Source organism: Eschrichtius robustus, chromosome 6 (assembly GCF_028021215.1).
Source record: "Eschrichtius robustus isolate mEscRob2 chromosome 6, mEscRob2.pri, whole genome shotgun sequence".
Classification (NCBI taxonomy): domain Eukaryota; kingdom Metazoa; phylum Chordata; class Mammalia; order Artiodactyla; family Eschrichtiidae; genus Eschrichtius; species Eschrichtius robustus.
Window position 1 is genome coordinate 14,671,279 of NC_090829.1, and position 17,261 is coordinate 14,688,539.

At 35.7% G+C, this 17,261-nt stretch overlaps 1 protein-coding gene across 6 annotated transcripts in view; it reads right to left on the bottom strand.

Annotated features, from left to right (window-relative positions):
* Positions 1 to 4,099: 4,099 nt before the first annotated feature.
* The window catches only part of NPHP3 (nephrocystin 3), a 42,393-nt gene continuing 29,231 nt past the window's right edge, over positions 4,100 to 17,261 (bottom strand). For 2 of the 6 annotated variants that reach the window (XM_068545921.1, XM_068545918.1), the window contains 11 exons: positions 15,486 to 15,580; positions 14,783 to 14,905; positions 13,203 to 13,392; positions 12,809 to 13,050; positions 11,728 to 11,803; positions 10,387 to 10,514; positions 9,262 to 9,502; positions 6,317 to 6,442; positions 5,618 to 5,733; positions 4,858 to 5,034; positions 4,100 to 4,456 (listed from right to left, as the gene is read on the bottom strand). In XM_068545921.1, the coding sequence (XP_068402022.1) occupies positions 4,408 to 4,456; positions 4,858 to 5,034; positions 5,618 to 5,733; positions 6,317 to 6,442; positions 9,262 to 9,502; positions 10,387 to 10,514; positions 11,728 to 11,803; positions 12,809 to 13,050; positions 13,203 to 13,392; positions 14,783 to 14,905; positions 15,486 to 15,580 (1,563 nt within the window). In that variant the 3' untranslated portion in view covers positions 4,100 to 4,407. Of the gene's footprint in view, positions 4,457 to 4,853; positions 5,035 to 5,617; positions 5,734 to 6,316; positions 6,443 to 9,261; positions 9,503 to 10,386; positions 10,515 to 11,727; positions 11,804 to 12,808; positions 13,051 to 13,202; positions 13,393 to 14,782; positions 14,906 to 15,485; positions 15,581 to 17,261 lie in introns of those variants that run through there. The other 4 variants (XM_068545919.1, XM_068545920.1, XM_068545922.1 and 1 more) reach the window with 4 other exon arrangements.

The following is a 17,261-nucleotide window of genomic DNA, read 5'->3' on the forward strand; positions in this document are numbered from 1 at the left end:
CTCTCTCTCTTCACCTTCTGGGACCCCTATAATGCGAATGTTGTTTCGTTTAATGTTGTCCCAGAGGTCTCTTAAGCTGTCTTCATTTCTTTTCATTCTTTTTTCTTTATTCTGTTCTGCAGCAGTGAATTCCACCATTCTGTCTTCCAGGTCACTTATCCGTTCTTCTGCCTCAGTTATTCTGCTATTGATTCCTTCTAGTGTAGTTTTCATTTCAGTTATTGTATTGGTCATCTCTGTTTGTTTGTTCTTTAATTCTTCTAGGTCTTTGTTAATCATTTCTTGCATCTTCTCAATCTTTGCCTCCATTCTTATTCCGAGGTCCTGGATCATCTTCACTATCATTATTCTGAATTCTTTTTCTGGAAGGTTGCCTATCTCCACTTCATTTAATTGTTTTTCTGGGGTTTTTTCTTGTTCCTTCATCTGGTACATAGCCCTCTGCCTTTTCATCTTGTCTATCTTTCTGTAACTGTGGTTTTTGGTCCACAGGCTGCAGGATTGTAGTTTTTCTTGCTTCTGCTGTCTGCCCTCTGGTGGTTGAGGCTATCTAAGAGGCTTGATGGGAGGCTCTGGTGGTGGGTAGAGCTGACTGTTGCTGTGGCGGTCAGAGCTCAGTAAAACTTTAATCCACTTGACTTTTGATGGGTGGGGCTGGGTTCCCTCCCTGTTGGTTGTTTGGCCTGAGGCAACCCAACACTGGAGCCTACCTGGGCTCTTTGGTGGGGTTAATGGCAGACTCTGGGAGGGCTCACGCCAAGGAGCACTTCCCAGAACCTCCGCTGCCAGAATCCTTGTCCCCACAGTGAAACAGAGCCACCCCCCGCCTCTGCAGGAGACCCTCCAACACCAGCAGGTAGGTCTGGTTCAGTCTCCCCCGGGGTCACTGCTCCTTCCCCTGGATCCCGATGCGCACACTACTTTGTGTGTGCCCTCCAAGAGTGGGGTCTCCGTTTCCCCCAGTCCTGTCAAAGTCCTGCAATCAATTCCCACTAGGCTTCAAAGTCTGATTCTCTAGGAATTCCTCCTCCCGTTGCCGGACCCCCAGGTTGGGAAGCCTGACGTTGGGCTCAGAACCTTCACTCCAGTGGGTGGACTTCTGTGGTATAAGTGTTCGCCAGTCTGTGAGTCACCCACCCAGCAGTTATGGGATTAGATTTTACTCTGATTGCGCCCCTCCTACCGTCTCACTGTGGCTTCTCCTCTGTCCTTGGACGTGGGGTATCCTCCTTGGTGAAGTCCAGGGTCTTCCTGTCAATGATTGTCCAGCAGACAGTTGTGATTCTGGTGCTCTCACAAGAGGGAGTGACAACTTTAATCCCTTTTTAATTGTTAGTGGGAAGTTAATTTGTGGTACTACTCAAATGTTTTATGTAAATAGTAAAAAAAAAAATAATGTAGTATGGGTTTCTTTATGTAAAATTACTCCCTGAATACCTATTAAAAGGCAATACACATTTAACAATATTAATGAAGCTTTGACCACCCCCATCACATTTTTTTTAATATTTTTCTTTCTGTAAAGTATTAATGAATGAAAATTAATTATAACTACCATAGTTTGGAGCCTACCAATTCCGATTTATAATTGTCTGAAAGCTACATTTTTCATTGTGAAAGGTGTATATTAATGCGCACATAATTATCCTATTTGAGTACCTCAAATACAAAGAAATGACTGTCTCAGCTATTTTTATCTTTTTAACTAGGCATTCTACATGAAAACATTTGAGTTGATAGTATAATTAGTAAGATCAAAATATAGTCCTTTTTTTAAAAATATAGTCTTAAAAATTATATTTAAACTTAAACCTTTTGAAGTAGTCATCATCCCCCAACAAACTTACCATAAAGTCACTTAGAATAATATAAGTTTTCACTTTCTGTATATTTTTCAAGTCCAGATTTTATAGGAACAAAGAAAAAAATGCGTATTATTCTTTTGCTAGTTTTTCCTTTTTCAGGGTTTTTCTAAAATATTAATCTCAGATTATTTCCTAAAGTTTAAGGCATTTAAATTTAATATATTACTTATAGTGTGTTAAATTTCTTATACCACTAAATAACCAAATTTTAAACTCTAAAAGATTAATTCTAAAATCAATGTCTGGTATATTTGAATTCAGTTACTTTGTTCTTTTCACAGCTGGTATATTTGTAAATTCAATTACTTTGTGCCTTTCACAGCTGGCCATAACCAGAAAGATGTGTTATGGTTATATTTATCTTCTTTTTTCCCTCTTGAATTTCTCCCAGAAGGGGGAAGAATGATGCTCATTTTGTAAGATCCTACCTCATTTCTTTTAAGTCACCACTCTAGTGCCTTAGAATTAGACCACTGTTTCTCAAACATATGTGCATATGAATCTGGGGAGAGGCTGTCTGAATTAATAAGCTCCCAGGTGGCACTGATGATCCTGGTTCACAGACCACCTTGAGTAGCCAAGCCTTAGAGAACATTAACCAAAATCCTACGGAGTCACTGAAGCTCAAGTTGAGCAAACTACTCAGTGAATATTGACAACATTCTAGTATTTTTTGTAATGTTCAACATTTTTCTTAATTATATAAATATAATCCTCTTGTATTATTATATTATAAAAAAAGACACATTATTCATTTTCACCAAGAACTTTATTGAACAACATATTCACCCTTTTGTTTCACTACCTTCTGCCATTTTTCAGGCAACTTCATAATTCCATCTTCCCAAAACTTTTTATCTTTTTGAGGAAAGAACTGTTCCAGGTGCCTTCTACAGTCTTCCAGGGAATTGAAATTTTTTCCATTACGAGAATTTTGTAAAGACTGAAATAAATGGAAATCCGAAGGTGCAATGTCTGGCGAATACGGTGGATGAATCAGAACTTCCCAGCCAAGCTATAACAGTTTTTGCCTGGTCATCAAAGAAACATGCAGTCTTGTGTTATTCTGATGGAAGATAATGTGTTTTCTGTTGACTAATTCTGGACGCTTTTGATGAAGTGCTGCTTTCAGTTGGTCTAATTGGGAGCAGTACTTGTTGGAATTAATTGTTTGGTTTTCTGGAAGGAGCTCATAATAGAGAACTCCCTTCCAATCTCACCATGTACACAACATCACCTTCTTTGGATGAAGATTGGCCTTTGGTGCGGTTGGTGGTGGTTCATTTCACTTGCCCCACAATCTCTTCCATTCCACATTATTGTACAGTATCCACTTTTCATCGCCTGTCACAATTTGTTTTAAAAATGGAACGTTTTCATTACGTTTAGGTAGAGAATCACATGCGAAAATATGTTAAGAAGGTTTTTTTCACTTAACTTATGTGGAACCTAAACATCAAAGCAATTAACATAACCAAGCTGGTGCAAATGATTTTCAGTGATTTGGGTATTTTGAGTATGTCAGCTATCTCCCGCGTGGTATAATGTGATTGATTGTTCTCAGTTAATGTCTCGATTTGATCCTTATCAACTTCAACTGGTCTACCCGACCGTGGAGCATAGTCCACCCAACCATGGAGCATAGTCCACCGAGAAATCTCCAGCATGAAACTTCGCAAATCACTTTGACACATTCAAACAGTCACAGCACCTTCTCCATACACTGCACAAATCCTTTTTTGCGTTTTGGTTGCGTTTTTACCTTTCTTGAAATAATAAAGCATAATATGCTGAAAATGTTGCTTTTTTTCTTCCATCTTCAATATTAAAATGGCTACACAAAAATTCACCAATTTTGATAAATCTTTTTTAAAATGCACACAGATGATATGATAGCTGTCACATACAATCTAACAACATTGTTTCGAATGAAGTTAAAGACAACTAAGTGTTATTAGATCCATCTTACGGAAAAAAACAAACGAAACTTTTGGCCACCCCAATATAAACTGGAGTGGGAAAAAGAGAACTTGAAATTCCACTTTTATTCTAAAACAGTAAAATATGGTTATTACATCTTTCACCTTTACAATTAATACATGTTGGAATCTTACAAGTATTAATATTGAAGATTTTATTTATCTATAAATACATAAATGGTATAAAACATTACCCCAAATTGGCAATATTTATAAAATCTATAAAAATATTTAATTTTCAGTATAAAATGGCCAACTAAGTTGAGTCCAAGATAAATGAAGAGATAGATTTAAGCCATTTAAGAAAGAAGGTCATGTCCATATTTTGGGAAAGGTCAAAGAATGCCAAAGAGCTTGACCTGTTACTGCATTAATGACTTCAGATTGTGCAGGTACATTCTACACAGTAAAAACAATATACAGTGTAGAGAGCACGGAAAGCAGAGGGCTTGGCCCAATCTGCTGAATGAAAAGGTAGAATAAAAAAAATGTAGCAGTCAGAGATTCCTATTACTAGTTCGTTTTACAGAAGACAATTCATACTTTCCGTCAACATTATCCCTTTACTCCTTGAAACTTTTCTTTGAGGTAGAGAACTGGGCCAGACTGCTGCTGAAAAGCAAGATGAGGAAAGATGAGGCTAAAGTAACTTGAGAGAGGAGAAGAATCACGGAATTCTTGAACCCCTTGTCTTAGCTGCTTTGCCAGCTCTTGTAGAACAGAGACCAGTCTACTCTCCATGATCAACTCTTCACGTCATCTTAGGATTCTAATGTGTCTACATCCTTGGTTCCCACACAATAGGAAAATTAATTCTTTTAAACAACTAAAAACAATCATGACTCAAACTTCAATGTAGTCCAATACAATTTCATACAAATATCAGTTAAATCACACAAAAATAAGTTTTCTTAAAAACTATTTTTATAAGTTTTAAATTCTAATGTTCCAAATGTTTCTTAATTATTTTATCCTAAGTTGCATTTGCAATGAATTGCAGTTGCTGCTATTACCTTTGTCCTTGATGAAGGAAAACATTAGGAGAATGGGTTGTTTTTAAGCTAACCGTATCTCCACTTGATGAATGTCGGGAGGGAGCTTTTCCACCCAAAAGAGACGTTTCTGCTTCTTTTATTTCCATTGCCCTTCTGTATAGTTCAGCAGCTTTTTCGAAATCCCCTTCTTCATAGCTTTGAGACAAAAAAAATTCTCAAAATGAGAATATAACATTTTAACAATTCTAGATGACCTTATAGGATACAGAAAAACAAGTTGTGAATAATTGCTCATTTTTTCCAGTGCATTCATTCAGGCAGGCCAATAAAACAGAATACCCAAACTCTTCTCCTTTCTGTCTTGTGCTGTTAAGTGTCTCATAGGGGCACCATTAAGACGATGTTGTAATGGATGCAGTGAAACTGCTAAGGGAAGTTAGCATCCTGAGATAAACACAATGCAAAAATCAACATGTACTTAATGGTAAATCAGCTTTGAGGACAGCAAATTGCCCAGATTACCCTAGAACCAGTTAGATGCAAATGTAAACCGTCCTTCACTATTTGCCATGACACACTCCTCTACAAAATAGATCATGTCACCTTCATTCCACTCTGGATATTACTTCAGTATCTCTTGAAGTATATAGATCAACCCAAAACAACCCCTCCCACTACAAGAAAAAGCATATCAGCAATAAATATTTTGTGCTCTATGATGAGTCAAAGATGTTTTAAAAGGGATTTTGGCTGCATGAGGGAAGTGAAAAATTCTTACCTAAGCACAGCTAAATTTTTTAATGTTTCTCCAACTCGAGGATGCATCCGACCCAGGCTGTCCTCATAAATCTTTAATGCTCTTTCATATAACGGCAAGGCCTCAATGTGTTTTTTCTTATTAAAAAAGAAACAATGCTCACTTGAACACACTGCGTTTCTGAAATTACTATTAAGGTATTCTAGACTAAGCTGACCTACTTGGGTAAGCACTTTTAAAAAGTTAATATCCTCCTACAAGATGTGGATAAACAGATTAATTTAGGAATAATAATGGGAGAAGCAGTATAATAAAAAGTCAGAAACTTCAGTTTTAGACTCAGCTTGGTAACCAATGACATTAATCCAATTATATAAGCACAAACCTGTTTTTGCCCACAGGGTACCATACCTGTTTTTCACTCATCACAGGCAAATGATAGAGCTTAAGAACAATATTAGATATAGAGATGTAGGGAGTCTCCAGAATTTAAAAAAACTAAGCCTATGCAATGAACTAAACACTCAGTGTTTTACACTAAGAGGAAGGGACTATCTTACAAATATAACTTCAATAATTTCTCAAGTATTAAAGGGAGCATTAGTAGATAACCTTAAATGTCCTTTAATTATTTTTACTGTGCCATATCTAATACATGTTTACCTATATTTCATACGTTAAAACCATTCACTTATAAAGAATTACAGTGTGGGAACTTACCATTTGGCTATAAAGAACAGCTAAGTTCACCAAGGCAGTAGCTACACTAGGGTGCTTTGGGCCAAAGGATTTCTGCCGGATTTCAACAGCCAGCTCATACAAAGGTACAGCTTTGTCAAGTTTCCCCTAAAAAACAAAAGTGAAATCTAACAAAAATATTAAAGCAATAAATACTTTCTGATCAGAGCTTGTTCCATAAATACAATTTTATATTAAAAAGTAATTTTGAGGAAAAAAGTTCAGAAGCATTTCCTCCCAGTTTAATGGTTAAGTTTATAGATAACTGACATCTAATAGAACATGTAAGTACAGCTACATTGAATATGAAAACATTTTCTTTGATAACTCAGAAAGTCCTTTAGTATCACCCATTATTACTATTTCTGATGAAGTAAAAAGTATGTTTGCTACTATACATAATTTAGAGATAGCATCAAAATAAAAACTTGTTTTCCACCAAATCCTTTCCAGATTATTCTAATTATTTCTCTTTTACTTGAAAGTTAGGCAGAAATAGCAAGTATGGATCCTTCATACTAAAACATCAACTTCAGCACCAGGAGGACCAGCAAGGGTCCTACAAACAAAGTCTAAATACAGTCTAACTCTGTAACTGTGCTAAATGAAAGCAGACTTCTCTGCTTCTCTTTCTTCTCCTTTTTTTTTTTTTGAGAGCAGCTATAAACACTCCAAATATCACTCAGGCTAGAACCCTATGGTAAAGAAAGGTTACATTTAATTGCAAGCAAAGAAAAGAAAGAATGAAATTAAAATGGTCATTTAACCAGCTACAACAGACTCCTCCTTCAGCCCTAACAATTGGGTGATTCGTTATGTTTCTGGTAGCTTAACACAGCAAACCTAATCCTGGTTGAATTTTAGAACTTCTGAAATGTAATAGAAGAATAAGTTCCAATTAGAGTGCTGACAAATGCATTTGTATTTAGAATGTATTTTTAAAAACGAAACCAGTTAAGTCTGAAATAATATTTTTATTTTTTTAAATTAATTTTTATTGGAGTATAGTTGCTTTACAATGTTGTGTTAGTTTCTGCTGTACAGCAAAGTGAATCAGTTATACATATACATATATCCCCTCTTTTTTAGACTTCCTTCCCATTTAGGTCACCACAGATCACTGAGTAGGGTTCCCTGTGCTAAACAGTAGGTTCTCATTAGTTACCTATTTTATACATAGTAGTGTATATATGTCAATCCCAATCTCCCAATTTGTCCCACCCTCCCCTTCCCCCCTTGGTAACTGTAAGTTTATTCTCTACATCTGTGCCTCTATTTCTGCTTTGCCAGTAAGTTCATCTGTACCATTTTTCTAGATTCCACATAAAAGCTGTATTATACGATATTTGTTTTTCTCTTTCCAACTTACTTCACTCTGTATGACAATCTCTAGGTCCATCCACATCTCTACAAATGGCACTATTTCATTCCTTTTTGTGGCTGAGTAATATTCCATTATATATATGTACCACATCTTCTTTACCCATTCCTCTGTCGATGGGCATTTAGGTTGCTTCCGTGTCCTGGCTATTGTAAATAGTGCTGCAATGAACATTGGGGTGCATGCCTCCTTTCGAATTATTGTTTGCTCTGGATATATGCCCAGGAGTGGGATTGCTGGGTCATATGGTAGTTGTATTTTTAGTTTTTTAAGGAACCTCCATACTGTTCTCCATAGTGGCTGTACCAATTTACATTCCCACCAACAGTGCAAGAGGGTTCCCTTTTCTCCACACCCTCTCCAGCATTTGTTGTTTGTAGACTTTTTGATGATGGCCATTCTGACCTGTGTGAGGTGATGCCTCATTGTAGTTTTGATATGCATTTCTCTAATAATTAGTGATGTTGAGCATCTTTTCATGTGTTTGTTGACCATCTGTATGTCTTCTTTGGAGAAATGTCTACTTAGGTCTTCTGTCCATTTTTTGATTGGGTTGTTTGTTTTTTTGATATTGAGCTGCATGAGCTATCTGTATATTTTGGAGATTAATCCCTTGTCATTTGCTTTGTTTGCAAATATTTTCTCCCATTCTGAGGGTTGTCTTTTTGTTTTGTTATGGTTTCCTTTGCTGTGCAAAAGCTTTTAAGTTTAATCAGGTCCCATTTGTTTATTTTTGTTTTTATTTTCATTAATCTAGGAGGTGGATCATAAAAGATCTTGCTGCAATTTATGTCAAAGAATGTTCTATGTTTTCCTCTAAGAGTTTTATAGTGTCCGGCCTTACATTTAGGTCTTTAACCCATTTTGAGTTTATTTTTGTGTATGGTGTAAGGGAGTGTTCTAACTTCATTCTTTTACAGGTAGCTGTCCAGTTTTCCCAGCACCACTTACTGAAGAGGCTGTCTTTTCTCCATTGTATATTCTTGCCTCCTTTGTCATAGATTAGGTGACCATAGGTGTGTGGGTTTATCTCTGGGCTTTCTATCCTGTTCCATTGATCTATATTTCTGTTTTTGTGCCAGTATCATACTGTCCTGATTACTGTAGCTTTGTAGTATAGTCTGAAGTCAGGGAGCCTGATTTCTCCAGCTCCAGTTTTCTTTCTCAAGATTGCTTTGGTTATTCGGGGTCCTTTGTGTCTCCATACAAATTGTAAAATTTTTGTTCTAATTCTGTGAAAATGCCATTGGTAATTTAACAGGGATTGCACTGAATCTGTAGATTGCTTTGGGTAGTATAGTCATTTTCACAATATTGATTCTTCCCATCCAAGTACATGGTATATCTCTCCATCTGTTTGTGTCATCTTTGATGAAATAATATTTTTAAATGTTCTACTCAGTTACTTGTTGAAAAACTAAATCACTATGATTTAAAAGCTCATAGAAATAATCTATCCATCAGAAGATAAATTATTTTGCTAATAGCAATTATGGCTTAATTGGTATATTATAAAACACATGTAGGCATGCCAAGGATTACTTACCATTTTCTTATACAAGACTGCAAGATGCTTCACTGTATAAGCCAAAGAAGGGTGATCAGGAGCTAATGCTCGTCTCCGAATGTCTAAGGCTCTTTCATAAAGTTCTTCTGCTTTATCATACTGTTTCTTTTCATTGCATAGAGCCGCTAGATTATTCAAAGACTGGGCACAGTCAGGGTGATCTGGTCCTAGAACTCGCTCTCTCATCTCCAAGGAACGCTTCAGAAACTGGTCAGCTGTTCTATGAACAAAAGGCACAAATGGTTTAAACAATTTATTCTCTAGAAGTGAGAATCCCTAGCCATAGTTAGGGGGAGAACTGAAGCACTTTTATTCTTAAATCCAAGATAGTTAAAATGAAGGATTCAGCTCAAAATCCTCTCCCCCTCTTTCCCACCCCCTCATCTCTTCCTGCCCTTTTCCAAAAACTAAAAATGCTTTCCTGATAGTGTGAAAGACTAAAGTATCTGGACGATTGTCTCAATCCTCCACTTCACTTCTAAAAGACAAACCCATAAATAGTTTCCAAAACAAATTTTTTATATCTTAAAAATTACTAGGCCAAACTCAAAACATTTTGGTATTCTTTCTTTCTCCCTTTGTAGTACTAAATAATTTTTAATAAAAGAACCCTTTGTGAAGTGGGCTAAATATTTGTTGTGTTTTTCTGGTATCCAAAGTGTCAAATTTGTTATATTTGTCTGACATACAAAGAAGTCCAAAAACACCTCTTTCTCATAAATATTAATGCCTTTGTGAGTCTTTATGCTCAAATAAACTGAAGAATAAAACTAGCAGCCACCTACATTCTTTAGTCCCAAGTTTGTTCTTATGTGAGATCTTATGTACAATATCTACACAAACTCACTTTTCATAAACGTATAAAACATACTAGGGAAGCTAGAGAATAACTTTTTAGTTACTAAAGAAACAATGTGAAAGGAAACAGTAGAGAAAATGTCATGGTCCTTGTTAAGTGTGGCCATGTTCATAACATATCATACATGAAATTTGGCATGGTTTCTATCAATTTTTTCTAGCTTAGCTTGATAGAAATGTAAAAGAGCTTTGTATCTAAGAGACAAAATGGATACCTGTTTTCATTATTAACACCATGGTACTCACTCCAGGTTGTTCTGAAGATAGTAGAGCACACCCAGTTCATTGAGGGTCCGAGCATTGTCAGGTGTATCCTTACCTAATGTGAGCTCTTCTAACTGTAGGGCCCGTCTACGTAAAAGGGCAAATCCATACTGGAGCAAACACAAGAAATTCACAACAATCACCAAGTAAGTGCAATCTTTGATTCTGAAGCAATATACTAGGGTTCTGAAAAAACCCTTTCTCCTTTTTTTCCCTTTAAAGTAGATTACAATTACTTTAAGTATCATACTGAATTAATCTAATGATTTATGAAAACATATATACTTCCATGTAGCGTCACATTCTTAAATTCATTAAAAAACTATTTTGTGAAAATAATTATGAGATTATTTTAGCAAAATGAACTGAATCCCAAAGTGCTTCAAAAATATTAGGAAACAGAATTAATATGCATATACTTATTAACCCTATTACTAAACATTTAAATATCAGGTACTTAAAATTGCACATAGCACTTGCAACTAGAAGACAAGTAAGTCCTGGAGCTCAAATGTACAGCATAGCGAATATAAGCAAAAATACTGTATTAAAATCATCAAACTTGCTAAGAGACTAGAGCTTAATTATTCCCACCACAAAAAAGAAATGATAATTATGTGATGTGATAGAGGTGTTAGATAACGCTATGGTAATAATCATATTATAATACATAAATGCATCTGATAAACATGTTGTACATCTTAAATTTATACAATGTTAGATGTCAAATATATTTCAATTTAAAAAATTGCACATAGCATTTTAAGTTAAAACAAACAAATATGCTATATTTAGATTTTATTAGCAGCTTAGAAAAATGAAAAATTTTTTGCACTCAAGGGTAATAATTTCTTGGCATTTGAATCTAACATAAAATGTTTACTAAATTTCTTTTATTCTGTTTTCCAACCCTTTAAAGAATTGAAACAACTTTTAAGTCCATCTTCTAAAATCTAACCTTTAAATGAACTGAATAGTTCTACTTTTTAAAAATAAAAAAAAAAATTCCCCAGATTTATTGAGATATAATTGACGTATAACATTGTGTAAGTTTAAAGTGTAAAACATGATATGTTTGTAGTGTAAAACGATTACCACAATACATAGTTCCACTTTTTAAAAGTCTACTAATTTGTACTTCTCAGTGATACTAATATTTAAACATGTATTATAAATAAGAAAATGTTAATCAGTACTTCCGTAGAAGTCACTTTAAAATCTAAAGTTCTTAAATATGTGAGGTTTATGCATCTACATTATGATATTCAGAGATGTTCTTTTCCTTTTCGTTCAAAACACAACACAAAAGAAATCTCTCATTACCAAGTTGCCTTTTCTCCTTGTAGCTTTCTGACGAATTTTAAAAGATTTTTTTCTAAAATGTTCAGCTTGTTCATATCTTAAAAAAAAAAAAAAAAAAGTCAAACGAAAGAAACATATGTCCAAAGTGTCATACTTCAGTGAAATGAAACCAACAGTGTAAAGTGTTTTTGGCTAATTAAATAAAGCATTATTTCTAGAAGTGATAGTCATATGGAATTAAAAATCTTTAACAAAAACTTTCATAAAACAAAATCTAACAAAACAAATCTAGTCCTCCAAGTAGCTGACATTTAACTGGTTTTAACTGATTAAACTCATTTTGAATCTCTAAAGGGTGATCTAACTAAATGAAAATCCAAAACTTTAGTTTGCTATATCAGCTTCCACACAGGTTAATTTTTTGTCAAATAGAAATGTGAAAATCACACAAAATCTGTGTGAAATACTTCTAGAAGTTAAAAGAAAAAATTCCAATATGTATCACTTATGATTGAGCAAAACAAATGATTTCAGATAGAGGAAGAGATATCATTCAGAGGGCTTATTATACTAGGGATCAGCAAACTTCTTCTGTAAAGGGCTAGATAGTAAACATTTTAGGCTTTGTGGGTCCCGTGGTCACTGTTGCAACTACAAAACTGCTGTTGAAGCATGGAAGCAACCACAGACAATATGTAAATGAAAAAAATGTGGCTGTATTACACTACAACTCTACGTCCCAAACAGGGGACCTTCTGGACTTGGCATGTGGGCGACAGTTTGCTGCCCCCTGTATTAGTAGTACACTCAATATTACAGAGTTAGCGAAGAAGCCCGGTTTCAAACCCAACTATATGACTCCAAAGTCCATGCTCTATCCTTTGCACATCTTGAAATAGAGATGAATCTTGTAGTTCTACTTTTTTGTTCACCCCCCAGACCAAGAATAATATTTGAACATGGTGGATTCAAAAGAATATAGGATAAGGAAAATATGGGACAAGGAAAAATACACAGCCACAAAACAAAGCCTCCCACACAAGTACATTAAGAACTGTAACTCCCTGTCATAAAACCAGAGAATTACCAATTGAAATCTTACTTATTTTGTTTCTGGTACAAAGTTGCAAGTGCTTCAAGTTCGCGAGCAATATGTGGATGGTCCGCACCATAGGCATTTTCTGAGATTTCCAATGCCTGTTTATATAGCTGTTCAGCATTGCCAAACTTCTTCCACTGCACGTACACACTCGCTAGTTGGTGGAGGGACTGAGCTACTTGTGGGTGATCTGGATCTAAAGCTGTTTCTCGAATTTCTAGAGACCTCTGCAAAGGCACCACAGCCTGGGGGAAGAAAAAGGTTAAAGGCCAATTAAAGTGAGTGAAATGCTGTAAGATCTGATTAGCACAACAAATAAAAGCTGCATTAACTCCTAGGAAGGAGAGAAGAGTAAACATGAAAACCCACACAGTCTCTAACTACCTGCTGAAGTTACCTGGCTGAGAAGGCCTAGATCCTTGAGAAATCGCCCCAGGGTTTCATAAAGGTCAGCTAAGCAAATCATGCTCTCCTCGCCTTCACAGTTTTTCTCATACTGCTTCAATGAATCAAAGTATTCTGCTGCCATCGCGCTTTTGTCTTTACCAACAAACTGCCAGTAACTCAGCAACTCAGCAAAGTGTCCTCTGTTGCAACAAATAACAGTAATTTAATGAAAAAGAAACTTTAAACCCCACTATTGAGTGAAGATGCCACAATTCATATCAAGCTATTGATAGTTTATTAGTAGGCTAGTCCAGTGTAGTGAAGTAAGGGTGTAGACTGGGACTGCCATCTGAGTCCACAGCAGTCTAGCTGTGTGCTCTCTTACACCTCATCATCCTCATCTGCAGAAGGGGCACACCGACACCACCTGCTTCAGGTGTTACTGTAAGGAGATTATGGCCTGTAGCAAGTACTCCATAGTGTTGGCTGCTACCATTAATATCATTATGGTTACTCACCAATGGAAACCTATCATAATCCTGTTTAGACATTTCATGATATGCAGTCAACTGCTGAGTTCACCCAAAAATTATTTTAAATGATAGAAATCAGAACAGAAGAAACTAATGAAACACAGGCAAACTGTCAGAATATCTGCTTTGTATTTTCATCAAGGAATTGAATGATAAAAGTAAGCTTATTCATCTGTTGATGGTATTAAGTAGGATGGGAGAGCTGGTAAACTAAAGGATGAATCTGATTTCAAATAAAATCATGAAAAACTGGGATGGAGATCAGAAATAATCTATAAGGTGTAACAAAGAAATTTGAGAGAGTTCACTAAGAAGCAAAACAAATTATGCATCTAAATTATGAGAAGTGAGTAAATTTCCAGGTGAGACAGAAAAACCCCGTCGTAGGGCTTAGAGGTCAGAAGGTTGTCTCATAAAAAGGTGGTTCTGCCAGAGGCAAATTCAAACACACCAGAAGAGACAATAAGACATTTATGAAGGACTTCCCTGGTGGTCCAGTGGTTAAGACTCGGTGCTTCCACCGCAGGGGTCATGGGTTCAATCCCTGGTCGGGGAAATAAGATCCCACATGCCATAGGGCAAAGACAAAAAGACAAAATAAAAACTTTAAAAAAAAAAGACATTTATGAAAAAGGGTAATCCTTTCTTTAAATTCTGACACCAGCCAGATCCTCTGTAGAGCCGAGTCTGTTTTGAAGGCTATACTATGAAATATTTGAATACCCTGAGAGGCAGACATCATGAACCGCCTCTCTGGGTGGTCTGGATTTAAACCTGCTTCAGTGAAAGATTAAGATACAAAGCTATCTCAAGAGCGTTCCAGGTCTGATTTTATGAAAACTGCAATACTCTATCTTTCTTGTTTACCTCTTGGAAAAAGTAGATGTTGTGGCAATTTGCAAATTGTATTAAAATTTCTCCCACACCGTTTTATACTTCAGTTACCACTGAAACTGGACTAATTTTTAAATGAAGAATGCCATTTTTCTTTGTTACACTGAACAACTGTTTAAATCTGTTTTTCTGGGAAAAGATGTCCTACAAATAAGTTTCTTACCTTTTATAGAGGTTTTGAGACACAAAGAGGTTAAGAAGGCAATCGTGCAGCTTCTGTTTACTTCCCTGCTGCTGGAATAGCCAAGGCAGTTCATCTGCACTCCTCCAAGTCACTCGGTCCTGACTATTAGAAGAGAAGGGACAACATTCAATAATACATTGCTACAATGAGATCACTTCAAAAGGCTACAGACAAATGCTAAAGGAGGAAAGAGACATTTGAGATATATCCCTGACTCTGAGTATAATCTAATGCTGAGAAAACTAGGTCAAAGTCAGAAACTTGACCAATCTAACTATGAAAATAAAGTGATATTCAGGACCACTGACCAAACTCTAAAGTTTATTTTCCTAAAATTGAACTATTAAAAAAAAAATCAATAGACACAAATATACACACACAGATATAAACAGACACACACATATTTTTAAACTACTTAAACCATTTAACTAGAATAAAATAAAAATAATAAAATGATCCTGCATTGATATCACTTAAGTTTAAATCTTCAGCATAATATTAAAAGACTGACTTACATAATCATCTTTTGTTCTTTTGGCATTAACAGAATAGGAGAGGGCTTAACCTTTTAAAATCATAAGGAAATTTTTATACATTAAGTTACGCAAGAAAGAGAAATAAGGACACAGAGGTAGAGCGTGTTGCAGAAGCTACAGAAAAACAACATGGACATTTACAATACCTTAGCTGCATGGTGAAATAGTTGGTTAGCTTTTGCCTATATGAAGAAATAATGGTGGGACCTTCCATGTACTCTAGCCTCACTGTTTCCCAAGCCTATGGAGAAAAAGAAAAAACATTACAGTCTATTTTCTGTAAGTCACTGTACAATCTAACAATGAATTTGTAAAAAGAAATTTACAATTATTTCAATTTTATAGTTGTATAATAGAAAGAGCATTAGAATACTTTAATATTTGGTATATATTTATGTGATAAACTGACATGAGAATTCCTGTAAGAACTCAAAATATAATTCAATTCAAACGTTTAGTGAATACATTAAAAATCTGAAATGTGTTTTGCAAAAGTACTAAAAAGAGCAAATTATATTTAAGTGATATACAATAAAGGAGAAAGATAAGCCTGTGAAATTACAAACATTCCACACCTGCATATATAACACAGCATACTCAAATGAAAGACTTAATTTACATTTGTTTACATGTATAAATCAACCATGGCATTGCAGATGATAAGAATTATATTGGTATTTCTGTGGTATGTGTTGTGATTTCTCCTCTTTCATTTCTTGTTTTGTTTATTTGGGTCTTCTCTCTTTTCTTCTTGGTGACTCTGGCCAGAGGTTTGCCAATTTTTTAAATTAATTAATTAATTAATTTTTATTTTTGGCTGCATTGGGTGTTCGTTGCTCCACGCAGGCTTTCTCTAGTTGTGGTGAGTGGGGGCTACTCTTCGTTGCGGTGCATGGGCTTCTCATTGCGGTGGCTTCTCTTGTTGCAGAGCACGGGTTCTAGGTGCACAGGCTTCAGTAGTTGTGGCACATGGGCTCAGTAGTTGTGGCTCACGGGCTCTAGAGTGCAGGCTCAGTCACTGTGGCACAGGGGTTTAGTTGTTCTGCGGCACGTGGGATCTCCCCGGACCAGGGCTTGAACCTGTGTCCCCTGCATTGGCAGGCGGATTCTTAACCACTGCGCCACCAGGGAAGTCCCGAGGTTTGTCAATTTTGTTTACTCTTTCAAAGAAGCAGTTCTTGGTATTATTGATTTTTTCTATTGTTTTAAAAATCTCTATTTATTTCCTCTCTGATCTTTATTATCTCCTTCCTTCTGCTGACTTTAGGTTTGTTTGTTCTATTTCTCATTCTTTTAGATGGTGGGTTAGGTTGTTTATTTGAGATTTTTCTTATCTCTATGAACTTCCCTCTAAGAACTGCTTTTGCTGCATCCCATAAATTTTGTATGGTTGTGTTTTGTCATTTGCCTCAAGGTATTTTTAAATTTCTTCTTTGATTTCATTATTGACCCACTGGTTTTTCTGTAGTATGTTGCTTAGTCTCCATGTAATTGTTTTTTTTTCTAGTTTCTTTTTCTGTGGTTGATTTCTAATTTCATGCCATTGTGGTCAGAAAAGATGCTTGAAATAACTTCTATACTTTTAAATTTGTTGAGACTTGTTTTGTGCCCTAGTATGTGGTCAATCCTAGAGAATGTTCCATGTGCACTTGAAAAGAATGTGTATTCTGCTTTATTTGGGATGCAATGTCTTGAAAATATCAACTAAGTCTAACTGTTCTATTGAATCATTTAGGATCTCTGTTGCCTTATTGATTTTCTGTCTCAAAGATCTGTCCATTGATGTGAGTAGGGTGTTAAAATCTCCTACCATTATTGTATTCCCATCAATTTCTCCCTTTATGTCTGTTAGTATTTATTTTATGTATTTGGGTGCTCCTATATTGGGTGCATATATGTTGATGAGTGTCATACCCTCTCCT